We start from the raw sequence: 26,621 nt of genomic DNA on the forward strand, positions 1-26,621 counted from the left end.
TTGTTGCTGATTGAAATTTATCTATCGTAAGTTCATTCATTTGAAAATAGTTATTCAATGATGAATATCTGAGAGCCTTCCAATTAAGTGGGCCACTGGAATTTAAAGAACTTAGAATTCATGTACAAAAGTAAACAATAAATACTATGCAGTAAATGTTCCACTAGAGGCATATACAGAGTGCTATATGGACATAAATAAAGCAGTAATTTTGTCTAAGGTATGGGAATGGTCATGCAACACATGTTTGGAATCTCTTTTTGCTAGTTCCATAACTGTCAGAAAAGAAATAGTTGAACACTGGTGTCTAGCAAGTTTATATTTATTGTCGAAAAAAGCCAATCAATATCAGTTTGAACGTTAACTAATAGCATGGCTTTGCCACTGCCCAAACAATACTGTAATTAATAGCAATTTTAATGTCTGAAACCACCATAATTGCCCTCAGAAGTCAGTAGATCAATAAGAGAGTCTTTTTGGTTTTAGATATGAGTATTGAGCAATACATCACATTTTGAAAAGGTTGCTTTTGATCATGACACTCTAGACACATTTAAAATTAGTTTGAGGAGGGGATATGGGGATATATGTATACATATAGCTGATTCACTTTGTTATACAGCAGAAACTAACACAACATTGTAAAGCAATTATACTCCAATAAAGATGTTTTAAAAAATTAGTTTGAAACCTAGATAGAAATGAGAGAATTTTTATTTTTAAGATCTGTAAATTTAGACTTAAAGCGGTGCAAACAGGCAGTTACAGTTTTATTATTTAAATTTAATGAGTCTTTGCATGTTTTTATTGGAAATAAGTATTAAACTAAAAGAATTCATAAAGCCAGAGCTAAATAATCATGTTCTAAATAAATTTAAAACTTACATAAACTATAGTTAAAATAGTAAATTATTAAAATATACTGAGATAAATATTTTGGACTTTAATAAAAAACTTGATCAAGAAACAAATTTATAGAAAGATTTCTGTAAGTATTGAAATGAGAATAGTTTTCATTCATTCCTTTATTCTTTATTTATACATAAATTATATGTTGAGATTCTCTTATGACAGTATCGCATTTTAAAATATTTATCTCCAAAGGGAAATTGCTAATGATCCTGCAGTGAGATGTGTAAATACCATGTTTATCTTAGCTAGACATGCAAACTAAGATGGAAGCAAAAGGCCTAAGACCATCACATTATTTAGAAGTGATGGTGCTCTCATTTAAAGAGCAATCACTTATATTGATTGCATTCATCATTCAGGAAACACTAACAGAGATACAATGATTTGTTTGTTTTCTAAGTTGTTAGATGATGTCAAGCAAATTACCTGGGTCCAATTTCTGATACATGAAAAAATTTTCTTTTGGCATGTGTTACTGCAATTGTGAGTAATGTTCTAATCGAAGGTACATCTTTTGAGACTCTCGTATAATTTAGCTACAAATAGCCAGCTTTAGATTGCTATTTGTACATTTTCAGCCTTTAATATCTGTAAGGCTTGTAACAGGACAGACTACTTATTTTTTATGAAATGATTTTTAGCATGACCAAAATGCCTGTAACTTCTACAGAGGCAGAAAGCAATATTTTCTGATCTAGGATTCAAACAAAATGTCCACAGTGATTGATCATTTTGTCTTATTTAGCATACACCAGTCAAACAACAAATGCTATTATTGTCCAGTTCTCAGTTTTGCCTGTGTTGGGACACAGAGAGCATTTCTCTGTTATTCCAACCAACAGGGTTTAGATATCCTAGCGTGGTACCAGTCATTTGGTGGAATGAACCTAGAGGTAGAAGAAATTAGTAGGATTATAGAAGAAATGAAAATGCTAGAGGTAGACCTTGGGTGTGAAGTGAGCCCAGCTGAGACTAAGTATAAGTTTGAACAGGGGTAAGGTAAACAAGACTAGAGGCTAAGAAGCTGGGGGCATCTGATCTAATTCTGGGTGTGCACCTTAAAAGCCACTTAGCATAGGCCAATGCAGATTTCAATTAACTGTGCCACTATAAGGATTTTTATCTGTAAAACTGAGGCACTGGAACAAGAACCGAGCCCAGCCAATGGGTTAGGTCAAAATGAGTTTATTCAACAGTTGTCAGGGTTTAGGCAGGGCAGTATTCTCACCACTGTAAACAGTGAACTAGATTGAGAAAGCTGAGTGGAGAGATCCTTGGTTACTGAATTAGCTAGTTTATTCTTGCTCTACTGGAGGGGTTCAAGCTAGAAATTCTAAAATAAATGGGGAACGATGACAAGTTTCTCCTCAAAAATTTCAATGAGGCTACGGTCTCTGAAATTATTTTTTCCTATCCATGGACTCTAATAAATTTGTAATGCTAACTTTATCACTACCTATAGTTTATCACTTCGGATATCCAATTTCCTTCAACTTTCACTGGTTTAAGTTATGACTTGTATTATTACATTAGCCCAGCATTCTCCCTTCTTTACCTTTTAAAGTCTTATCCAGTAAGGGAAAGTTAAGTCACCTCATTTTTAAATCTTTACCAGGTCTATTCATCATAATGAATCACACCTTCCTCTGGACTTCCTGCTTCTTTAAGTCCAAGTAGTACTTTTTTCATGCTATGGTTCAGATTCTATATTTTTCTAATTAGATTGTATGCTTAGGATGGATAGGAATAACATCTTAATTATCTATCTCCCTATCACCTAGCAAAGTGGTTTGCATATAGCAATCATTAATTAACATCTGTTCAATCAAGTTACATGATATTTACACAAATTCTAAGCCTGACTCAATGAATCACTTATTGTTCTCAGGTTACTTAGCCTATCTTGCCCTCAGTTCTTCATTTGTAAATTGAAGGGGGACAATTTATTCTCACTGTAGATTAATTTTATAGTTAAGGAATCCAAATAAGGATGAAATGGGGAAGACGGTCATTGACTCAGTACATATTTATTGAACATCTAAAATTTGCCAGGCACTCTTTTGAGCATCATTATTTGCTAGAGGAATCTCTCTTGGGCCAGCTCAGTGCAGACAGTATTTGAACTTCAGCCAGTATCACACATGAGACAGCTACCTGACATCCCTGATTTACAGCATAGCTCAACCTCACATCTGCCCCTGCTATGATGTTTGGCTGATACTTTTAAAAAAGAAGAGTATGGAAATAACAAGAATGTAAAATTAGCAACATATGAACAATAAGAGGTAAAAAGTAGAGTCCAAAAGGGTAAAGGTGGTAAATTAAAATACTAAACAGGAAAATATAAGCAAAGATAGTCATGATAAAACAACCACGATCATCCTAAAACATTAAACATAATTTTGGTAAAGAAGGTCCTATGGTTTGAGGTTGCTGTCCATGATCTGGAGGCATCTTGCCTCATTCTCTCCAGGCTTAGGCTCTTGCTAGGTAATTCACTAATGGGAGAGAGAGCTCAGGCTTATATCCTTTAATTTCCACCATTGTGAGGAAGAATATTGTTCTCTGAGTCACCTCCAATGGGAAACTCCTATCATTCCAAAATAAACTTGCTCAGCTGGGGTGAGAGTAACCCTCCTATCCACCAACCCCACCTTGGGAGATTGGGCAATTGATCTTCTAAGAACACCATAAATACAGGGATGCAAAGAGCCTCACTGCCAGTAAAGTTCTATATTATTGATATGAAACTATTATAATATTTCATGTGAAGAGGAATTGAATAGAAAAAAATATTAAAAAGTAAAAAGAGCCAATGACTAGAAGGTTTTTAATCACATAAGTGGGAGAAATGATCAGAAATTGAAGAGTGATAATCAGTAAAATTCATGGAAATTGAGAACCAAAACTATTCGTCCAAAGAGCTCAATCAGTATATTTTCTAGAATATTTTATCTCCAATATCTATAAAGTGCTGTCACTGGCACCAAGAGAAAATCATAGGAATTGTTTCCTTGAGTTAAAAATTAATTCAAATTACATTAATACAGTTTTTTAAAAAGAGGTTCATATCCACACTGGGCTATTACAGCATTCCCTACAAGAAATACAATTTGTATAAGGGTCTTGGAAGCCTCCCTGGAGAAATTGCCAATGAAATGTGAGACTCACAATTGACCAAACAGAATGCCAGAATCAATAATCCAGAACAAGGAAAGGCAACAGGAATGTCTCCAACTTTTGAAAGAGTAAGCTGTGTGTGGTGGGCACATAGGGCTCACCAGATACCACGTGTGCCGCTCTGTTACTCAGACTCCTCCGCAGTTAGGACTTTACAGACTGAGGCAGTTCTCAGTAGGTGTGCTTCTGCCATTTTTCTATCAGTTTTCCATCACAGTCACCAGTGCTAGATGGCGTAACTAAAAAATAAAATCTACCCACATGGGCTTCCATGATCACAAAATAAACTTTTGTTGTCTAAAGCCATTGAAATATACATATCAACATATATGTATATTTTTAACACAAGAAGTCAGGGAATTTTCTTCTCAAGAAAGAATATATCTGTAAGCCTTATGATACCTCCATGGGAAGGATCATAAAACTAAAAGAAACCTATCATTACCAAGAGGCCAGTGTTAGAGGCTAACTGAGAGAATACCATCTGCTGGAGGAAAATCGCCTCAATTTTGGAGACCCTCTAAACTATTACCAGGGAGTCCCAGTGGAATGGGCCATGAGAACCCTGACACTGACCATGCTAAATCCCCTTGGGACTCTGAATACTGAGTTGGACTCCAGTTTCCTGAGTTCCTGTGCCTGGAGTCCTATTGTACTCTGCTGCCTGACTAACTGATCTCCCTCATATGCTCCACTACTTCTTGCCAAGCTGACTCTTAGAACCCTCTGACTTCTGTCAGAGACTTGTTGTGAGCCCCTCCTGTAGTGGAAATCAGACTGCCTGGGTTTAAAATACTGCCTCTATCACTTCCAAGCTGGATGACCCATTCCAAATAGTTTTTATCACTTTAGTCCCTCTCTACCTTACTTAGCTCATCTTTAAAATAGGGATAATACTTGTACTTACCTTATAAAGTTGATATGAAGATTAAATGAGGTAATCCTATAAAGTATCTAGAAGAGCTTATGTCATGGCAAAATAGTCATGGTTAGCCCTCCTTATTGTCAATTGTTGGAATTAACAGTTAACTAGTTGTAATTGCCCGATGTTCAAAAGATGCTGAGAGCTGGTACTCACTAGAAGCCCTGACACTTTCTGGTTCTCCATCTTGGAGATTTAGATCTAATCTCTGAGATTTAAATTCCAGACACAAATTAGTATGGAATTTGTTATATTGCCTTGGGATTGAGAACTTGGACTATTGTGCCCTTCTTGAATATGCCCCATTCTTCAAACCTTCACATTCCTGTGATTTCAAGCATGAACTATATTTATAGCATTTTGAAGTAAAAGCTGAAAGGGTAGGAGGTTATAGATTTCCTATATATAGAGAGAGTGCAGCATTTGAGTTAATAGTTTCAGAATTTTAATAATTTTTCTTCAACTTCTCATAAAAGGTACTTGTTCTTTCTTCAGTCAAGATAATACCTCTGGCTGTTCTTTTCATGCGAGCATCTTCAGGGTGCTGGTAAATATTCCATTTCTTTATTAGGATGCTTGTTATACAGGTATGTTCCCTTTCTGAAAATTTGTAGACTGGACATTTATGATTTGTGTAATTTTTTGAACGCATGTTATACTTTGTGAATTCTACATTTAAAAAGGCTTGAATGGAAGTGTAGTTTAGTGTTCTTTACATTACAGGGATGATTTTTCTGCTAGACTGGCAAAGTTTTATACACCCACACACATGTTAATTTTATGATTTGTGGTATTACATAAAATAGTTGTTACTTAGGTAATAATCCTAAGTATGCAATTATTAAGAGGTGGTGTATTTCATTTGAGTTAAACATACATATGTTCACTTAAAATATTGTTATTCTTAAAAAGGTAACTTGCTCTTTTGTTTACTCCTGAGTGTGTATCTACTGTGTTTGGTCTTGTATTTAAGGGCAATTGCTTATTACCTGTAGATGTCACCTTATAGGCTCAATTTGCCCACAGGTGGAAAAAATTCTGTTAAATGAATTATACAACTTGATTAGGTATTATTCTTTTTTAAAATTGAAGTGTAGTTGATTTACAATATTGTGTTAGTTTCAGGTATACAGCAAAGTGATTCAGTTGTACATATATGTATATATCTATATTCTTTTTTGATTTTATTCCATTATAGTTTATTACAAGATATAGTTCCCTGTGCTATACAGTTCCCTTGCTGTTTATTTTATATATGGTAGTATGCATCTGTTAATCCCCAATTTATCCCTTCCCCCCTTCCCCTTTGGTAACCATAAGTTAGTTTTCTGTGTCTGTGAGTCTATATCTGTGTTGTAGATAAGTTCATCTGTATCATTTTTCTAGATTCCACATTTAAGTGATATATTTGTCTTTGACTTACTTCACTTAGTATGATAATCTGTAGGTCCATCCATGTTGCTACAAATGGCATTATTTCATTCTTTCTTATGGCTAATGTTCCATTGTGTGTATGTATATTATGTATGTATGCGTGTGTGTGTGTGTATATACACACACACACACACACACACACACACACACACACATATATATATATATATATATATATATATATATACACACACCACATCTTCTTTATCCATTCTTCTGCTGATGGATACTTAGGTTGATTCTATGTTTTGCTTATTATAAATACTACCACTATGAACATTGGGTGTATACATCTTTTCAAATGAGCTTTCGTCTTCCAGATATATGCCCAGGAGTAGGATTGCTGGATCATGTGGTAATTCCATTTTCAGTTTCTTAAGAAACCTCCATACTGTTTTCCAGAGTGGCTGCATTAATTTACATTTCCATCAACATTGTAGGAGGGTTCCCTTTTCTCCACAACCCTCTCCAGCATTTATTACTTGTAGACTTTTTGATGATGGCCATTTTGACTGGTGTGCAGTGATAGCTCATTGTAGTTTTGAGTTGCGTTTCTCTGATTAGGTATTATTCTGTTTAACATTTAAACTGCTTTTAGAGACATACAGGCCTTCTTATAGTGTTAATATAAATGGAGCATATTTTAACAATTTAAAAGAAGAATCTGTTATGTAGTTGAATGCAAAATCTTCAAAATATATTGTGAATTTTAAAAAAAGGCAACATAAACATTTGTATGTTATTCAATTATTTGAGTAAAAAATTATAGTGGGAAAGAAGACAGACTATATATTTTTTTCATATATGCTTAAAATATAGGTGAAAGAACACTTGAGACTAATATAAGTGACTTTTCTTGGTGGAATGAATGGAAACCAGGAAAACTGGGAAAATAATTGAAACAAGAAGACACTTTACAGTAAATATCTTTGATTTCAAGTTAATGAAAAAATATAGATTGCACACTGAAAATTAACCTATAAGCATACAATAACTGTCTTAAGATAGTAATTCTTTAGATTTTAGGGGTACTTATCCTCAAGACCCATATAATATAAAGGGACACACACAGACAATACACTCCATCTGGAGGGATGATACAGTTAGCAAGAGGCTCTAGCACATCGGAAGAAAAGGCAGGAAGGGAAGAGATATGGGAACATATGTATATGTATAACTGATTCACTTTGTTATAAAGCAGAAACTAACACACCATTGTAAAGCAATTATACTTCAATAAAGATGTTTAAAAAAAAAGAAAAGGCAGGAAGAGAGGGGAGGGAGGAGGGATCTAAAAGAGACGTGGGACAGGAGCCAAAGGTAAACGCTGCTGCCTTGTAAGTATCTCTTTTAATTACTGTGCGGGCTGCCAACTTTGGGGAAAAACTGAGGTACATCATTTTCACAAGGGTTCTTCCCCTTCACGCTTGGGAAATGAATTGCTTATTTCTCCCAGAGTTTCAAGGGATGGATTCATTATTTTAAGTTATAGATAAAATGAGTTGTGATCGAAAGAAAATATTTTGCATTTTCTGTCCTAGATAGAAGATACTCTTCCTGTCTCTTAGCAATACTCATTGAAGTGCTGCTATAATATCTTGTTTTTTATATAAATTGATTTTTTATTATAGTCCTCTGGAACTTTTCATGTTTCCTGTCATTTATAATAAAATAAATATATAGATTCATATATTTAAAGTAGTTGTTCAAAGTCTATTTTAAAGCAGTAAAAGTTGTTTTTAATTTTTTTTCTGGGGGCAGAGAGAGAGAGAGAAAAACAAATAATAGTTACATCCCAGAGAAAAGGTTCAGCCCTTATAGCCTTACAGCTTCTAAAATCTTAGGTTAGCCAATTTTAGTTTTCTGCATCTTCTAGCCAAACAGAATGTAAGGAAAATAATTGTCCTAAATAATATAAAAATTTCTAATGGTGGTAAGTGCCAAATAATTTTGCTATGAAATTAAGGTTCTTAACGTGAAAATTGTCAGGATTTCCCATGTCTATTTACATTTAAAAATATTGTTTAAAATTTTACAGCATACTTGTAGGTATGTAGTGGGTATTTAACTTTTGTCAATGCAATACTCATATGAAGAGGGAAAACATGTTAATTTAACTAGTAAATAGAAAAACCTGTTCACTTATTGGAGATTCAACTTGATTTGGATTTAGAAAATCTAGGTTCAAGTCTGAACTCTTCTAATTACCTGTTCTGTGATGGGGCAGGAGGACGGGGCCATGTCTCTCTCCCATGCTCATGAGTCTCATGGTTAAATGCAGATGATAGTAACTAACATACTGGGTGGTTAATGGAATCAAAAAAACAAGCATATCTTGCTTTATTGTGCTTCACAGATACTGTGTTTTTACAAATTGAGGGCTCGTGGTAACACTGTTGAGCAAGTCTATCAGCACCATTTTTCCAACAGCATTTGCTCACTTCATGTCTCTGTGTCACATTTTGGTAGTTCTCACAATATTTCAAACTTTTTCATTATTGTGTTTGTTATGGTGATCTGTTGTCAGTGACCTTTGTTAATACTGTGACTTGCTGAAAGCTCAGATGATGGTTAGCATTTTTTAATTTTAGCAACAAAGTATTTTCAAATTAGGGTATGTACATTGGTTTTTGAGACATAATACTGTTGCACACTTAATAGACTACAGTGTAGTATAAATATAATTTTTATATGCACAGGGAAACCAAAAGATTAATGTGACTTGCTTTATTGCGATATTCGCTTTATTGTGGTGGTCTGGAAACAAACCTGCAATATCTCTGAGGTATGCCGGTAAAATTGTATAAAAACATTTTCTAAATCTTAATGATCCATAAAATGTTATTATTCACTTGCTTATAGCATAGATTAACTGGAAAATTTACAAGTCTCCACAATGCTTTTTTGGGTAGATACATTTGCAAAACAAAAGACAGTGAGTGACAATATCTGAATTAAAATATTGCTTTCCAATAAAGAGTTCTGGCTTTCTAAAAAACCAAGACTTTCATGTTGACGTCACTATTATGAGTATTACTACTATATAAGCACTCAGAATAATAAGTTGGCTATGGTTGGACTACTGATTTTTCAGTTTTGCATCTTTTCATTTGATAGGAACAAACTTAGCCATTCTGTATGACAATGCCATTTGTTCTCAATTTTTAAAAACTAGTAATATTAACCTGATTGACTTTTCTCAAGGCTTCTTACATCTTACATTTTATCCTCATAAATTAATTAATCTGACAGTTTATTGCAGCCAGTAGTTTAATTTTTCAACCTGCTGTGGTCACATACATACTGTGTGGATGGTGCAACATAAGATAGTGCTGTAATAGACAGTTTCAAATTTAGGGATGTGTGTAGTCATTAGGGTGTATCTACACACCAGAAACCTCCCCATGTAAGTTGCTTTTCGTGCCATGTTTTTTTCTTAATGCTCATCTGTAGTGACAAAATGGTGGGTGAATAAACCAACAGATGGTTTTATCTCAATGGCTGAATCATGGAATGCATCATTAGTTTCATATCTGTGCTGCACAAGGAATGCTGGCTTTTCTGTGGGCATCTGGCTGGCAGTTCCTCGAGGGTTTGTCACACACATAATCTAAGCATCCCAGCTGTGTTTTCAGTTCCCTGGTGTCTACTTTGGCATGAGAAGGTGCTCATGAGCCAACCTAATCCTCTTGTTAATTCTGCGGGCAGCTAGAAGAGGACTCAAATCCTAAAACCCTAATATCTACCCTGGTGTACTTCTTTCATTTGAATTGGCTGGTTTGTCAAAGATTTTTTTCTCTTTAGTTTTGATCAGTGAGATTTAGGATTATTATAAAACAGAAGATGCTTCATTTCAACTAAAAACATTGATATAATGAGATAAAACATATGTAGGGTAGTAATTAATGAGGTTACCATTAGATGCGTCACAAAGGTTTTGTTGTTGTGTTTTAGCCCACCAAATGAAAGTAGTGTCTAATAGCAACACTTTCCTAATTTATCATAAAAAGACAAATCCTCTCAGATTAAGGGTCTATAAAGTTTATTTGGAGGAATAGCAAGGTTGACCTCATGAGCTTAACAATTTGTGAATCTCCTAAAGTCCCTTGGATGTTCTAGGGAAGTATGGGTTAAAACAACAAACACCTACAAAAGTGTGCTTTTGTATGACGATGAAACAGAACTACAAATAAAACTGTAAAAATTACACATATAAAATATATGAAAATGGGAGAAGGCAAGATCAGGTGAAATATCACTTTTGTTTTCTCATGTGTATAGATTACTGACCCATTATTGTGAAAGTGTATATTAGTCAGATTTTCTGTGATAATGTCACATAACACCAATACTTCCATGGATTGTATCAAAAAACATTTATCCCTTGCTCATAGGTCTGCTAGATGGCTGAGGCATCTCTTCTCTAGGCTCCAGGCACATTTAGGTGTGTTCAATATATCTGTCATTCTGAGATGCAGGTTGAATAAACATTAGCTAACTAGGGCATATTCTTCTCATGGCAGAAAGGAAGAGATAAGAGGCCAAACCAAAACACATAAGCGCCTTTAAAGCCTCTGTCTGAGTAGGTTGTATGTCATATCCTATCATATTCCTTTGGTCAAGGCAAACTACATAGTCAAGGCAAACATCAATAGCGTGGAAACACGTACTTCTTCAGCGATTGGGTAGGGAGAACAAATATTTGTGGTATAATTATTCAATCTACTCATAATTTGTTCTTTGGATGACAAATAATAACTTTCCTTTCTTCCAGCCACAAAAAATATTCACCCCTATGCCAGTAAAGACCCCTTCCTCCCCTCAAAGTTTTATGCTCTTATGGCATCAGACTTGAAGTTCAGAATCTTGTGATAATCTCTACAGCACAGCTGCCCCTCCCCCGACCCCCCACGCACCATTCGGTGGTGGAACAGGACAGGATAATCTCTAAAAATGTGTAGTTTCCTGCCACCCACATCTGGCCCCAAAGCCAATGTCATTAATTTTATGTTTTCCTTCAGGCATCCCGCTTCTGGTTTCAAGTTCTGTATTAGTTTGTTTTTGTTGTACTAATGGTACATAACAATGGATTGAAGCATGCCAGTAACTTACAATAACATACAATTAATTTCCAAAAATGGTCCTGTGGGTTGGCTGCGGAGGCTGCGCTCTAAGCTGTCACTGAGGATCGCCTTGGTGTCACATGTCCGTCATCCTGCAGCCCAGGCTGAAGGAGCAGTTGCCACCTGGAAAGCTCTTTCCTTGTGGAAAGATCTAAAGTGCAAAAGAACAAGAGAAATCACCCACGCACATTTTAAGTGTTTGCTTGGATATGACTTATGTCACATCCTTACGTTCTGTTGGCCAAAGTCAGTCACGTGGCCAAAATCAATCAACTGAATAGGAATTTTACTCCTCCCGTAAAAGGTGTGAGTGGGGAGTAAAATATTTGTGAAAGTAGTACAGCCTATTTCAAATGATTAAGTGGGTAGTAGCCAAATAAAATATAGTTTTGGACTTTAGGGGGAAAAAGTTTCTAAACTTGCCCTGAGAGGAAGCTATTACCTTTACAGTATCCTCCTTTGTTTCCTTGGGCAATTTTCTCAATGCCATTCAGAGTCTTCACTGTTCTAGTTCCACACAAAACTCGCTTTGCTAGAACATTCCTTGTAGAGAAAAGAGCTGGGAAGAAGTAGAACCATATAAAAACAGCAAAACAAAAGTCACTCAAATTGTAGGCCACAGATGTTTTTTTCTTACCTTGAAAAGATTGTTTTCAATGAGGGAATCATGCATTTCAGGGTTACAAAATTGACACTATTAGTTCCTTGTGAAATGTGACCTTTTAAATGAAATAGCTTTACATTGCTGTCATCACTAGAAAAGGAAAAGGGAAATAAAAACTAAATAGAATTTCAAGTATTTAGGCTTGAAATTACTTGAATTTCATTATCTCTAATGCTCATTGACTCCATATAATATGGCTTTATCATTTATTATAAAATATTAAAGGACAGACAAAGTGGGTTAAATACAAATGCCAAGTAATTAACATAATAGAAAGTTTATATCTAGTATCATTTTATAAATAAAAAGTTTCGTTAAAGAGGATTGTCTGAAGTTACAAGGTGGGTTAATGTGCCTCTTAATAGCAGCATTATGCATTAAAATACCAATGAAAAAGGTAAAATAGGACTATGAATCATTGAGTAGCAAAGTTATAATTTTAGCATAATTTATGTCATAATTGACCAAAATTATTTTTATGATAATGACTTTCTCAAAAGATAGCTGTAAAAGAAGATAAATACAAACTGCTAGAGGTACAAATGCTTTTTTATTTTATGATTTTTCTTTCCCTTACACTTAGAGGAGCTTCATTTATTCCTGCACAGGTGTTTCAACTTTTATAATGTGTTGGATTCAATTCAACAAACCTTATGTCCCCAACCATGGGCAAGACGCTGTGGGGATATAAGGACAAAAATGGCCCTTTAGTTGGTGATATTATAGTTCACTGGGGAGAATGTCTGTTGTAGTTTGTTTTTGCAGAAACAAATTTGCTCAGCTTTTAAAATTAAAAAAAAAGTACTAATCAATGTTACAATAAAGAAGCAGGACTTCTAATAAAGATTTCGATGAGGTAACTCTCAGCTCCTCTCCCTGCCAGTACACTGAAGTGCTCAGTATTTTTGGTTCCAATATCATGAAATGACACTGCTTGAAAAGTTCCACGCAGTTGCCTATTTATTTTATAACCTGTTTAGCAGAAATTGTTTCCATGGCTTCCGGCCATTGGGCGTATCCTAGCTCTGTGACTTGGCATAGCAGTGCTTCCTTCCATCTGACTTAATTTAAGCATCTTCTTCAGCTCTACCTTCCAGCCAGTACCCGAGCCTTTCCAAAAAGGGTGCTAGAAAGAGCACGGAACTGGCCATTTGAATATCCATGTTGTAGGTCTGGGTGCATGACCGTTTGTCTCTGCCTTACTTTAATTTTTAACCTATTAAAAAAAGAGGATTTGAAATATATCTTTTCAAGGTCTCTTTCAACTTCATTTCATCCTCTGTGTATTGCTTCCCTTCTTCGGTCTCTACTGCTCAGTACAGTAGAAGTCCTCCAGCTTCAGAATCAAAGAGCCTGGTGTACACTCTGCTTGCTTTGTGGGTTTTGGTGTCCTTATCTATAAAAGAGGGAAAACGATGTCTTCAGCTCAGTTATCTGGAAGAGTAAACTAGCTAGTCGGTACAGTGCTTAAGACACCACTCAGCACAGAGCAGGTGCTTTCCCATTGTGGTCTCCCAAGTGTCACACAATTCCCTTTTCCTTTCCATCTCTTTTCGTGTTTACCCTTGTTTGCTGCTTGGGCCTCTGCAAAGGGCCTGGCTAGGTGTTCTGAGAATAAAAGAGACATGAGCCTTGCTGGCTTCTAAATAGGCTTCTCTTTGGAAAGACCAGAACTGAATAATGGGTATGACTGCTTTAGTGGCCCTGGGTGTTTGTGACAGGAGAAAGCTTCTAGTTGTATATAAGGAAATGGTGGCAAAGGAGACACAGCTACAATAATCCTGCCTGAGTTTAACTGAGATACTCCAGGACTGGTTTATCTGGAAATCGAGCTCTCAGAAAAAAGCACTGCTGAGGTTAATGGTCAGCAAATTTCTATTGGTCACATGCCATCTTCAATATTTCTGCCCCATTTGTCCTATTATTTGCTTAATATTTTTTCTTGAAAGTGATCCAAATTAGTCACTCAGTCTAGTTCAAGCAGTAATATCTGTAAGATCATGTTTTTGATGTGCTAATTATGTTGATTTCTTAATACACATAAGAGTAAATATATAACTATTAACATTTTAAAAATATTTCACCTAAAACCCTCTAGATCATCTCTGGGAAACACTGACTTACTTTTGATTAGAATTGGCAAATGGCTGTGTGATGGTTGGAGGATTAGGTATGTGGAATGCGAAAAAGTCTGTCCTGGGAAACAGTGGCTAGTGGAGGCTCCAGTCTTTCCCTGTCTATTGCTCAGGAGGGCTTCCTCTTGAGAGGTGGTTTGATATTGTGTTAAGAGCACAGATTCTAGAGCCTGATTGCCTGGGTTCAAATCCCAACTATCATCTTTTAGCCATGTGTAGCCTTGGGCAAGTTACTTAGCATCCTTGTGCTTCAGTTTATCTTTAGACATGGGGATAACAGGAGTGTCATAAGAATTTTGTGAGGATGCAGTGGGTTAACATATGTAAACCTTTCAGAATAGTGCCTGTTCTGAATGTAACTATAAACTGATATTATTATTACTATTCCTCTCCTAAGAAAGAAAGACTCATAGTCTCCAATAACATGATATGGTCTGAAGACCTGAATTTAGCTTTAACAGCCCAGCTAATATTTTACTAAAACACCAAACCAAATATTTTGGAATATACATATATATATATATTTTTTACTAAGATAATTTGGCCTTAGTTCATAATTGTTAGGCTACTTCTGGTAAGACTTTATGCATTCCCTTTTCTGCTCTTCTAAAGTGCCAATGAAAAGATTTCGTATTCAAAATTGTATTATTTATTAATTTACACTGTGACTTAAACTTTTAAACCTTGATAGGTTATTTTAAGTCCATAAAATACTGTCTGTAGTCTGACCACAACTTTCAAAAAACACATAATACAGAATGCATGATACTTTAATTCTTTAGTGATATATCGAGGAATGATATTCCAAATTGTATTATTCATACAATGAATCAATAAAGCTTAACTCTTAAAAATGCTAAGATAAAGAAATTTTCCATGCCCAAGGCTCTTGGTTAACTGTGCACATTAACATAAGTGCAAGAAAGCAAATCACATTTTATTATTTTTAACTTTGATGACAATAAATAAGCTACTTTGTGTGAAAACTAATATATCCTCTTTCAAATGCTCTACTTTTACTCTCTGATTGCTGTCAGAGTTGCCCTGTGAGTGGAAAGTGGGTGTTAGCCAGATGACTGTAGACTATTCTCCATGGGGGGATAGTTGCTTAGATGATCATGTTTCTGAAAGGATATCAGGTGACTTCCTTATGTGTGTAGGAAAAGGAAAGAAGAGTACAGAATATTTTATTTTTCCTGTCTTGTCATGAAACCTGGCTTAACTACCTGGCTGGTAGTTGAGCAGAAAAGAAACACCACTGCTTCTGATATTGCTTCCTAGCTCTTAACCTATTTTTACAGCTTTCCTTATGTATCGATACGTTTTGAGTGTATGCTAAGGTCCCCTTTGATAGGTAACTCATGAAGTAAATGGTTGTTTGTAACAGTCATGCAATATCTGGGATAAAAGAAGATAATGCAATTAAAAGAAGAGAGGGAACAATACATCCCTTCGCCTTTAATCCCCAACACTGTTCCCATATGTCTGATAATGTATGGGTGCAAAGTGAGTTATCAAAGTTCATCACTGGAAGGCAGGAAGGATCTGGAACACCACTTCTACTCTGAAGGCTCTTCTATTAAATAAAATAGACAACACTGTTGCTGGGTTGGAAAAAAAGACACACCAAACATGGTTCTGTTTCTGAACTAACTTACCTTCCATTTGAGAAGGTAAAATACATGCATGTAAGCAGCTAAGTAACTTGTGAAAATTGATAGTCCAAAACATTCTACAAGGTAGATTTTATTCAAGGACAAAATAAGTGTTCTATCCATTTGAGAAAGGTGAGTGATCTGAGATGACTTTTTTTGAGAAAAAGAGGAGCCAATGTTTATGATAGGCATAGTGAAAGAGACAGGCATGGAAAGGTGGGGAAAATTGTAGCAGTGTGCATCGTGGTGAGAAAACATAAAGAAAGACTGTCAGACACCTGGTTGGTGGTGCTGGCTGATTTATGAAAGCAGGAAATGGAAATAAATCTAGAAAGGTAAAGAGGGTCAAATTTTGGAGGGCTTTGGATGCAGGATGAAGGAATTCAAATTTTAGTCTATCAGCCAGAATGCAATTGAAAGCTTTTGAGCAATAAAATACGTGAAAATCTTGTGTGTGTGTGTGTTTCAATAGGAGCTTTTGGTGGTGGCATTATGCATAAATTTTCCTTCTAAAATATTTGTCTTATGTTTTCTACAAGTATATTTATGTTGACAGCAGGAGCAAATTAAGAAATTCAAATAATATATGAGAAATCTGTATTTCAGGCAAACTACGTGTTGATGGTGTGTAGGATAATTGGATGTACTGGGGTTGGGGGAAGCTAAAACCTAAATCTCAGTCAGCTCTTTGGAGTGACTACAGGTATGTATGCACTGAAGTTATTCCCGTTATTGTCAATGAACTGTAAGAGTTATTTTATGTCATAAAAATTTAAGAAGCAGTAGTCATCAGGAATAATACAATCAAATAATTCTTAAAAAAAATTTAAAAATCTGTCATACATGCAACCAGATGAATATATTTCACTTATGCTAAATTAGGTGTGCTACACAGGTTTTCTACCAAAACTTGTTGAAAATAGCATTTTGTTGCTATGACAACCTAGAACAGCAATTGGAAACTAGAACATTAAAGGTGAGACAGAAAAGACAGACAAATAGTTCATATTTAGCTAAATGGTATTCCTTTTTGATTTTTATAAATCCAGGGAGAAATTTGAAATTCTCAAGTGTTCAAAAATGAATAGTTTCCCCCCTTAAAAGCATATAGATTTAGAATGTCCAGTTATATTTGCATATTCTGCTGGTTATTAAATGACTCAACTATCCTTTATTTTCTTCTGAATCTCAAAAACTTTTTTCATCTATTTGAGCTTTGATTGCTTTTGGTAGATTCTGAACATTTTGATCCTTAGCTCAGGATATGATAGCTATTTATTGATTGAAACTCTGGTTTTCAAAATGTGTTTTATGAATCCTAAGTGTTACACAAAATATATCTAAGGTTTGTTTGGAAGGAGGCATGGTCATTATGGCCACTTGGTTTAGGTGCTTGCTGTTTCTTTTAGATTTTACCTCAGTGCCACACTAGGAATTGCAGTTGTGGGGCTCAGCAAAAGAGTAGGTAGTTTCATAATTCAAAATGTTTGCAGCAATCTGATAAAAATACAATATTTTGCATCCTAATAATTTTGGCATGAATTTCAGATAACCATTTGAACAATAAATGCACATTTTCTGTTTATAGTTATAAGATATCCTCAGTGTCTTACATTCAGATAGCAAACATTATATAAGAATACATACAGGTAGTGAGATTTTATATTAACGTTCAGATAGGTAAAACTTTATGTGTAATTTCTATTTGTAGGATTTTTTTTTTTAATGGGTTTATTTATTTATTTATTTATTTATTTTTGGCTATGCTGGGTCTTCGTTTCTGTGTGAGGGCTTCCTCTAGTTGTGGCGAGCAGGGACCACTCTTCATCGCGGTGCGCGGGCCTCTCACTATCGTGGACTCTCTTGTTGCGGAGCACAGGCTCCAGACGCGCAGGCTCAGTAGTTGTGGCTCACGGGCCCAGTTGCTCCGCGGCATGTGGGATCTTCCCAGACCAGGGCTCGAACCCGTGTGCCCTGCATTGGCAGGCAGATTCTCAACCACTGCGCCACCAGGGAAACCCCTATTTGTAGGATTTTGAAAACACTTAATTGAAGTCAACATTTATGAATTCCTAGGCACTGGGATACAGGATATTTATGACATGATATTATTTAATCTGCCCTAAAGGAAATTGATGTGTTTACATAAAGAGACATAATATACCTAACTATTGGAGAAGAAGTATAGTATACCATTTTAAAAAATCAGCAGGAAAATATTTTTTTTCTGGAAATTAAAAAATAAGCTTCATATAGGAAGTAATAGTCCATCAAAAAGTTGCGGACAGGCATTGTTCTGCACAAAGTAGAACTTTGCCAGGCAAATCAGGATGTATGGTCACCATATTCATGGAAGACATTACTGATGCAAGTATGTAGCTTTGTGGAGATAGAAAAACGAGATTTAGAGTCTCTAACATTATCATCAAGGAATGCACATTGGAATCTTGGATTCATGTTCATTCTCTTTTACAAAAAATATCTTTAGCTAAAATATGGGTGACTCTGCGATTTCTGCAGAATAGGAAGGAAAGGTTTAAACTAAGATTCTTGAATGCAAGTGATGTGAATTATTCTTGAAAACCTCTCCCTTTGCAAGCTTAACATCTGTCAGTATCAGTAAAGAAAAGGAAGGTTTTGGAGGGTTCTTCAGACTTGTGGAAGCCTCCTTTCATCCCTGCCAGGGGATGGAGGAAATGTGGAGGAGAGGAGACTCCCCTTCCTGTGCTGGATGCCGTATCCAAGGTCCCTCCCACACACCCCCCCCCCCACCCCCACTCATTCCTGTAAGCAGAAAAGGAAAAGGGAGAAGTGCCAAAATCTGGCTTCAGGTGAAGGTGAAAAACTTAATTCAGAGACTCGTTCATTCTTACACTTATTTACTTGATAAATATTTATCAGGCACCTACTGGTGGAAAATAAAACCAGCTCAGAATTTATAATCTAGGGGGGACAGACAAACGTTAAACAACCGAACAAGTATACCCTCAATTTTAACAGAAAAAAAGTACAATATGTGCTCCTTCAATGTTTGTTGAATGAGTAACAGATGCAGTCATAGAAATAAACTGGGAGAGAGATAAGCAGGGGTGGACTTGGATTATGTGGTCAGGGAAGGTCTTTCTGCAGATCTAGGCAGAAAGAGAAGGATGGTGTCTTCATTTCCTTTATGAGCAATCGTAAAGAGCTTCTTAGCACCCTGAACTCTGAAGTTGGGTTAGAGAAATCAATGTACAGTCTGGGAGAAGACCCCAGCCTTCTAGTGGCCCTCAACATGTGAGAGTAAGCCGGGTGAAGTAATCTGTTTAGGAGGGGTTGATGTAGATGGGTCGGGGAATGAGTTGGGGATGAAGATATCCAGGCCTACCTCTGTCCCCCATTTTGTTCCCAATATGTATTATTTTTTTCAAAAATCATTAGGTTACATGCTAATGAGCCCCAGTGGAAATGAACCTGAATCCACAATGATCATCCCAGTTTTGCATTAAGAACTTTATATCTTTTTGCAACTGTTGTATTATTAGACTTCACAAATATTTAAAAATATAAACCATTCTTTTTGTTTAGTATCAGAGTAAATGACTCCTACCCGTTAGAAAAGATAGGAGGTACTTAGCTAATAGATTCATGATGATTTCTTGCCTCTCTGTTCTTGAAAGCTCTTGAAAATTAGGGCTGTCTTATGAATCTTATGTGTCCACTCTTTGGAGAGAAATATTATAGCATCAACTCTTTATATAATATTGTCAGTTTATTTTTTCTGATATAAGAGATTTGACAATAGAAATGTATGAACTTTTGCTGTTTTTTTCCCCTTTGAGTTCAGGTTTATTTTAAAAGGGCTTCTTTACAATGCAGAATATTTAGACTTTATTACACATAAATGATAACTTGTATATTTTTTTTAAAAAGCATAGTCTAGAGGATAGAGACTTGTATGGATGCCAGTAGCTACCAGTTACCTGACAGTTGTGTTCCTTGCTTTTCCTAAAATTTCCATTTTGCTGTGCTGCAGTGTACACACCCATTTGGCACATAAGCCTTTACCCTGAGAAATAGTGTATGAACAAATACTGAAGTGACAGATGTACCTCCAGAAGGATATTTAAATTGATTTTTTTGTCCTAAAACCTTTGTTTTTTTCCCCAAATTCTCTAACTTTAAATGTCATTCCACATAACCCATTTTATTGCTATTATGGCTGCTCTGACACCATTGTTTTCTAGTCACTTTGATATATTTAGAGAAACACTGAATATTTGTGCATACAACAAAGGCATATTTTATGTTTTCTAGGTCTTTAGCTATTCCTCTTCATATACAATTTCCTTCTGAATAAAATGGAGCACTTTTATAGGAGGAAATATGGGTTCATCAAATATTTATTTATAGGTTTATGGTCTCTTAGTTGTATTTTCTTTCACTCAACCTGGCACTCAGTTTTATTTTGCTTTGTTTGGATTTTACATTTATGTGGCATCTGCGATATATCGATCTGTTACTCAAAGGATGATAGGAAAATTTTCCAGGACGCCTATTTTCTGATTAACTTGGAAATCAAATAAGGGAGTGGACCCATTAGTTATAAATTGACACTGTCTGTTTTCAAAGGAAGAAGGAGAGAGAAGGAGGGAGGGAAGGAGAAAGAAAAGAAAAAAATGAAGGAAGGAAAAAAAGTGTTAGATTTTCCTAACTTTAGAGTGAGAGAATTATAAAGCTGAAAAGGACTTTAGAAATAATCTACTTTAGTGATTCCCTACCTCTTTGACTATGATGCTCTATTTTTAACAAACGTATTTTTCCATGACCCCACATAATAACGATTGTTCTTTCAGTAAATGTTGATAAAAAATATGTGGAAAAAGTTTTATGAATTTATTGACATTTAAAAATTAAACTTGCATCTGTATACATCTGGGAAATTAGTGTATGTATTTATATTATATATATAATGACATCCTGGCTGGGGATGATTCTTAGTGCACATAAAGATTAAGATTTGAAAAATTTGTGAAATATTTCTGGGGCCGAATGCCATTCAGTCAGGAAGCACAGAACTTCTTCAACTCATTCTTTTTTTATATTTTAAAAATGAAAACCAAAAGAAATGAAGAAACTTGCCCAAGATCATATTAACTAAAAATTTGGATTAATGATTCTGCTAGCCAAATAATTTTTCCATATTACAATACTCAATAAGTAATTTGTCAACTACATACCTAGGTAATTCAGGCCGGACACTTGAAGTAGGGATGACTTTAGCTTATAGTGTTTTTTTTTTTTGGTTTGATTACCTCAATTTTGCTTGTTTGTATTAATGTATGTTAAGATCCGATTTAGTATTTCAGCCAAGATTAGAATAAAAAGTATTGGCCCATGGTAAATTGATAACAGTGGTACTGATTGCATTGCTTTCAGTTAATAAAGAAGCACTAAAAGGAAATTTTAATTTACTGATTTGATATTTAATTACACATTCACATAAATTCATATGATTCTTCAGATCCGATAACATACACTTCTAGTAATTGAGTTCCGCAAATATTTTTAACCCATCACCTGAATGGTCAAAACATGTAACAGACTCAATAGTTCCTAAATTTAAACTTTTAAATGATAGGAAGGTAGGTTTTTGTAGTGTATATAATTCTTCATTAAATTTCAAACAGCATTATGAAGAGTGACGCTCCCTAAGATAGCCCTATAAAGACTAAGGCTTCTCCTGGGATTATGAGGAAGAGTAGAACTGGCTCTTGAATGAGGCAGGTCATGTATTCCACAGCACAGACATGTTTTGAAAAGGACAAGTAAATCTGTGGGGAATTTGACCAACTGCTCATCCTTGCATTCAAGGCAGTCACAGGACTGCACAAATGCCAAGGTGTCACCTCTGAAGAATTGAGAGGAGAAACCTTGGATTCAGTGGTCTCTTCCTGGAAGTGACAGCTAACCATTATTTAGAAAAAAAGAAACAGTTTTTGCCTACTGCTGAAGTGGTTATATGGTAATAGGTTTATTTTTCACTTTCAAATATTTATTATGTCTTGGCAGTGTTATGGATAGTGCTCAGGAGAATCATTTACCATCTTTAAAGTGTAATAGAATGAATAAACTACTTACTATTGGATTCCAATAACATTTCAAATATATTAATATAAAGTAATAATTTTAAGTATAACAAATCCCCTTTGTAGCCCATTGCAATGGACTGAATGTTTGTATCCCCCTCCATATTCTCATGTCAAAATCCTACCGCCCAATGTGATAGCATTAGGAGGTGGGGCCTTTGGGCAGTAATTAGGTCATGAGAGTGGAGCACTCATAAATGTGACTAGTGCCCTTATAAAAGAGACCCCAGAGAGCTCTTTAGCTGTCTTTCCTGCATGTGAAGACCTAACCAGAAGTTGGCAGTCTGAAACCCAGAAGAGTGCCCTCTTTAGAACCCAACCGTGCCAGTACCATGGTCTCCAATTTCCAGCCTCAAGAACTGTGAGAAACAAATTTCTGTTGTTTGTAGGCTACCCGTCTATGGTACTTTGTTACAGCAGCCCGAACTGAGTAAGACAACCACATTTGTCACTTTTTGCTCTGGAACACATATGAGTGAACCCAGCTGTGGCTGAGGCTGAAGACACTGTACAGAGTTGCCCAAGTGAGAAGCCCCTGAGTGCAAATCAGTACCTGTGATTCAGACTGTCTGTTCCTGAGGCTTATTAATGGACACACAAAACAGATGCTCACTGAGAATTGCAGACGTTTGAAAAGGAATAGGGAGACTGAAGGAGGAGGTTGTATATTTGGGGCATACAGATTCCATAGTGTTTTATTAAGGGCCCTGATGTCACTTTTCAAGACTTTGGATTCCAGATATTGTTGCCCAATTGATGTTTCAGAGATTCTGGAGATGCAGTGGTTGACTCTGCCTGAGATTTCTTTGGGATCACTCTTGTTGAGATCACCTTTCTATTCTGGGCCTTGAAGAGTAATGTTTTAGGTTGTTGAGTCAATGTTGAACTCCTTAGCCTAATCAGTTTGAAGTTCTCATTTTAATTTTTTTTTTTTTTTAAACTGGGCAAAGAATCTTGACTTGCAACAGACCTCTCTCCTGATTTGCCAGTCACCAGTCACATGGTCTTGTCGCACCTTGGTTTCATGGACTCTGAAAGCCCAGCTCTACACGTGCACAAACATTCTTCACATAACTTCAGGTTCTCTTGGTTACTTCTGTGGGAGTCCTCATCTCCTGATTGATCCAAAAGCAGTTAAACTTCTGGGACTAAAATATGTTTGCTATGAGAAAGTCATTTGTCTCCTGTGATACCTTGTGCATATTCACAGGAAAAAACAAAGTCATTTGTTTAAAAAATTAACATTTGTTGCTTTCCCCTAACTTTCCATAACTTTGTATTTTTGAAAAGGAATTTTGCTGACAATTTTAAGTTTGTCTCCTACTATATGCTATATTAAAAAAAAAAATTAAGATAGACACCCTCTGCCCCATGCTCTTCAAAGAGAATAGCAAGTACCACTAATATTCTATATTTATGACTACCCAAAATGTGCTCTATGAATTTAATGATGATCCATCCAGATGTTTTCTAGTGATGGAGAGACAAATAAAGAACCTGGTCTTGTCAGCTTAAAAGCATCATATGTGAAAAAAGCCTTTAATGATTTGTTGTTCCCATAAGTCATTCAGCTACCAGAATAACTGCTGAGTAGCCCTAATTAAGGGGTGTGGCCACCCTGAACTGATAAATGAATCATAGCCTAAAGATAAGAAACTATACTAGGAAGCCTGTGCAACCATATTGAGGATATAGTTATTAATATAATTTGGATTTTCTGAAGTACGAAAACCATGGGGCTCCCCCTTGCCAATAATGGCTTCAAGGACTTGCCGGCTTTTTAGGCATTAGAGACATTTGGGGGTTTATCCATATGTGGAAAATTACACCCAGTGCTTCTATTGTAATCCACTGGCATTCCTTCCCAAACAGGGACCTTTCCATGATAGCTCTGAGCCACATGATTATCTGGGAGTAGGATGGCATGAAAGGAGCTCCCATTCAGAACCCTACCTAGTTCTTCAGGCACCTGGAGCCGTCATTCAGGTCATCAGCCAATGAGGATCATCACACTCAACCTGAAGGTGGCTAGAGAATTCCTGCAAAAATCCCTCATTCCTCATTCCTCCAGGCTAACCACCATACTCATTCCCACTTCTTCCACTATAGCCTGTGTACACACAGTCATTATTACATTTCTTCCTCCACACTGGACTCTGAAGGCACCTGGAACAACTTTCTGACCACAGTCATACCCAGTGACACTCTCTGACATGGTTTACAGGGCTGAGCTTACATATACCTCCAATTGCTTTGAGGATTTACGTTTTTCATTTTCCATTCAAGATCCCAGCAATACCTGTTTCTTTTGGACCTTTAGCTAGTGGAGAAACTCACAAAATCCATATCCTGTACATGATTTACCAATTGGCCATGGCCCTGGAATAAATTACCTTTAATAGTTGTATAAGAAAAATAAAGTAATAGACAATATTATAATTATTTTGGAATTCTGCTTTCTTGAGCAGGGTGGATTTAATAATCCTTAAGATCTTTCCAAGTGTTAAAATTTCTTATTCTATATGACTTGTCTTTACTATAGAAAGATTGACTTTTTTTCCCTAAGAAAACAGTCCAACAAGTGTTGAGTGTACTTGTGGCTTATGAAAACAAAAGACAGGGAGGTGCTGTAAAAACCAAAGGATTTCAAAATCATTAAAACCAAAGGATTTCATTTAACAAATCCTGGTGCATTTAAAGCAACGTAATGGCAAAATACCAGTTCTACTGAAGCCCATTATGAGAGCATTCTCAGGGTTCCTATCATGGACTAGATATAGATAAAACTCTCATGAACTGTTGTTTTTCAATACTCCAGGAAAACGCAGCATCCTTGGGTGGACTGTTATTACAATAAAGACCAAGTCATGTTATGGAAAAGTGCCTTTGTAGGTTTTAGAATGGTTTACTTCTGATGTAGACCCCAGGTCACTGATAGATGATTACAAAGAAATACATACCTTTATGTCCAGGAAATGCCCAAGTATTCAGAAAATTTATTTTATGTTGATGGTTTTCCCTAGAGCTACAAAGACTGAGATTGAAATCAGTTGGGAAAACTGTTGCAAATACTCTCTTTAATTTACTCCTTGGCAACTCAGTCAAACAGCCTGCTTGGAAGTAATCTACTTGCAGAACCTAGGTGGAGAAAAACCTGCCACACTGTATAATTCACGGAGCATGTTTTGGCTCCCACTCCACCAATCCATTTTAAATAGTGGCTAGTGCCCTGCATCTAGCAATACATATGAGCAAGCAATTTAGCACAGAAAAAAAAAAAAAAAGGCCCCACAACTTGGCATCCCCGTGGACATTAATCTTTGAGAAAATCAAATGGATCCAACTTTCGCCAGAGTTTAATAGCAAAGCTGTCACATTTTACACAAATGAGTATCCAGTCGGCTAGCGAATGGAAACAGGAAACCGGGACGAGCGGAGGACAGGAGGTGGGGCCGCTGACCGGACTGTTTGCAAAGTGGCTCCAGTTTTTAGGGGCGGGGCCAGGATGCTCAGCATGACAGGAGAGACGAAGTAGTTAAAAATTACACTCGCGAGGGGCTGGAACCTCGGGATGTGGGTATATAAGACGGCGCCTCCAGCGCAGAGCTGCTGCTTTGCTGCTGCGGGAGCCGCGACCAGAGGGGCGCATGGGCCCAGCCCCTCACGTGCCAGAGGCCGAGGAGAGGAGCCAAGGGCGCGGTGGGGTCCAAATCGGGGCTCCTGCCTCACCTCTGGGATAGACACGGGACCCCCTAACTTCTGTTGCCTCTCCCGAGACGCGCACCCGCAGGGTCGTGCGCTCTAGCCCGGCACACTCGCGCGCGGCACCAGCGCGCCCGGCGCCAGGTCTGGCCAGAGGCGATGCGTGCAGGGGGCCGGGCAGCCGGGTTCGGGCGGCCGGAGTAGGGCCCCGCGGGGAGGCAGGGAGGCGGCGGGGTTAGAGCCCCGGCTGCGCGGCGGGCAGAGGCCCCTTCGCTCCACGCCACACCTGCCGCCGCCGCCGCGCCGCGATGAGCCGCGTGGTCTCGCTGTTGCTGGGCGCCGCACTGCTCTGCGGCCACGGCGCCTTCTGCCGCCGGGTGGTCAGCGGTGAGTCCGGGGCCGTCCGCCGAGCGCACGAGCCGGGAGAGGGGGCGGCGGGGCGCGAGGGCGGTGCGGGCCGGCCTGTCCTGGGGTGGAGGCTCTCCGAGGGGTTGGAAACCCGTGCTGGGTAGGTAGGGGGCCGGAGGAGGCAGGGGGAAATTGATTGTATTCTGCTTTCTCCCCAGCCTCCCTAAACACAGAGAAAAGTTTAATTGTTTTGGAAGCGCCAGGTTCAGTAGCTGCGAAGCGAGCCCCGCTTCATCCTGAGCAGTACAGCGTTGTCTAGGACTAATGTCGACTTTCTTTGTAATAGAGTTGGCCGCAGGGCAGGGCTGGTACCTGTAGAAGGGGTGGGGTACGGTGTAGGCAGAGGGAGCCCAGAGAC

At 37.2% G+C, this 26,621-nt stretch overlaps 1 protein-coding gene across 4 annotated transcripts in view; it reads left to right on the forward strand.

Annotated features, from left to right (window-relative positions):
* Positions 1-26,621, forward strand: part of CHODL (chondrolectin) — a 186,074-nt gene that overhangs the window by 139,901 nt on the left and 19,552 nt on the right. For 3 of the 4 annotated variants that reach the window (XM_059921387.1, XM_059921389.1, XM_059921388.1), the window contains exon 1: positions 25,743-26,242. The exons of the other annotated variant lie outside the window; for it this stretch is intronic. In XM_059921387.1, the coding sequence (XP_059777370.1) occupies positions 26,164-26,242 (79 nt within the window). In that variant the 5' untranslated portion in view covers positions 25,743-26,163. Of the gene's footprint in view, positions 1-25,742; positions 26,243-26,621 lie in introns of those variants that run through there. 4 annotated transcript variants of the gene reach the window in all.

The sequence above is a fragment of the Balaenoptera ricei genome, chromosome 4 (assembly GCF_028023285.1).
Source record: "Balaenoptera ricei isolate mBalRic1 chromosome 4, mBalRic1.hap2, whole genome shotgun sequence".
Lineage (NCBI taxonomy): Eukaryota > Metazoa > Chordata > Mammalia > Artiodactyla > Balaenopteridae > Balaenoptera > Balaenoptera ricei.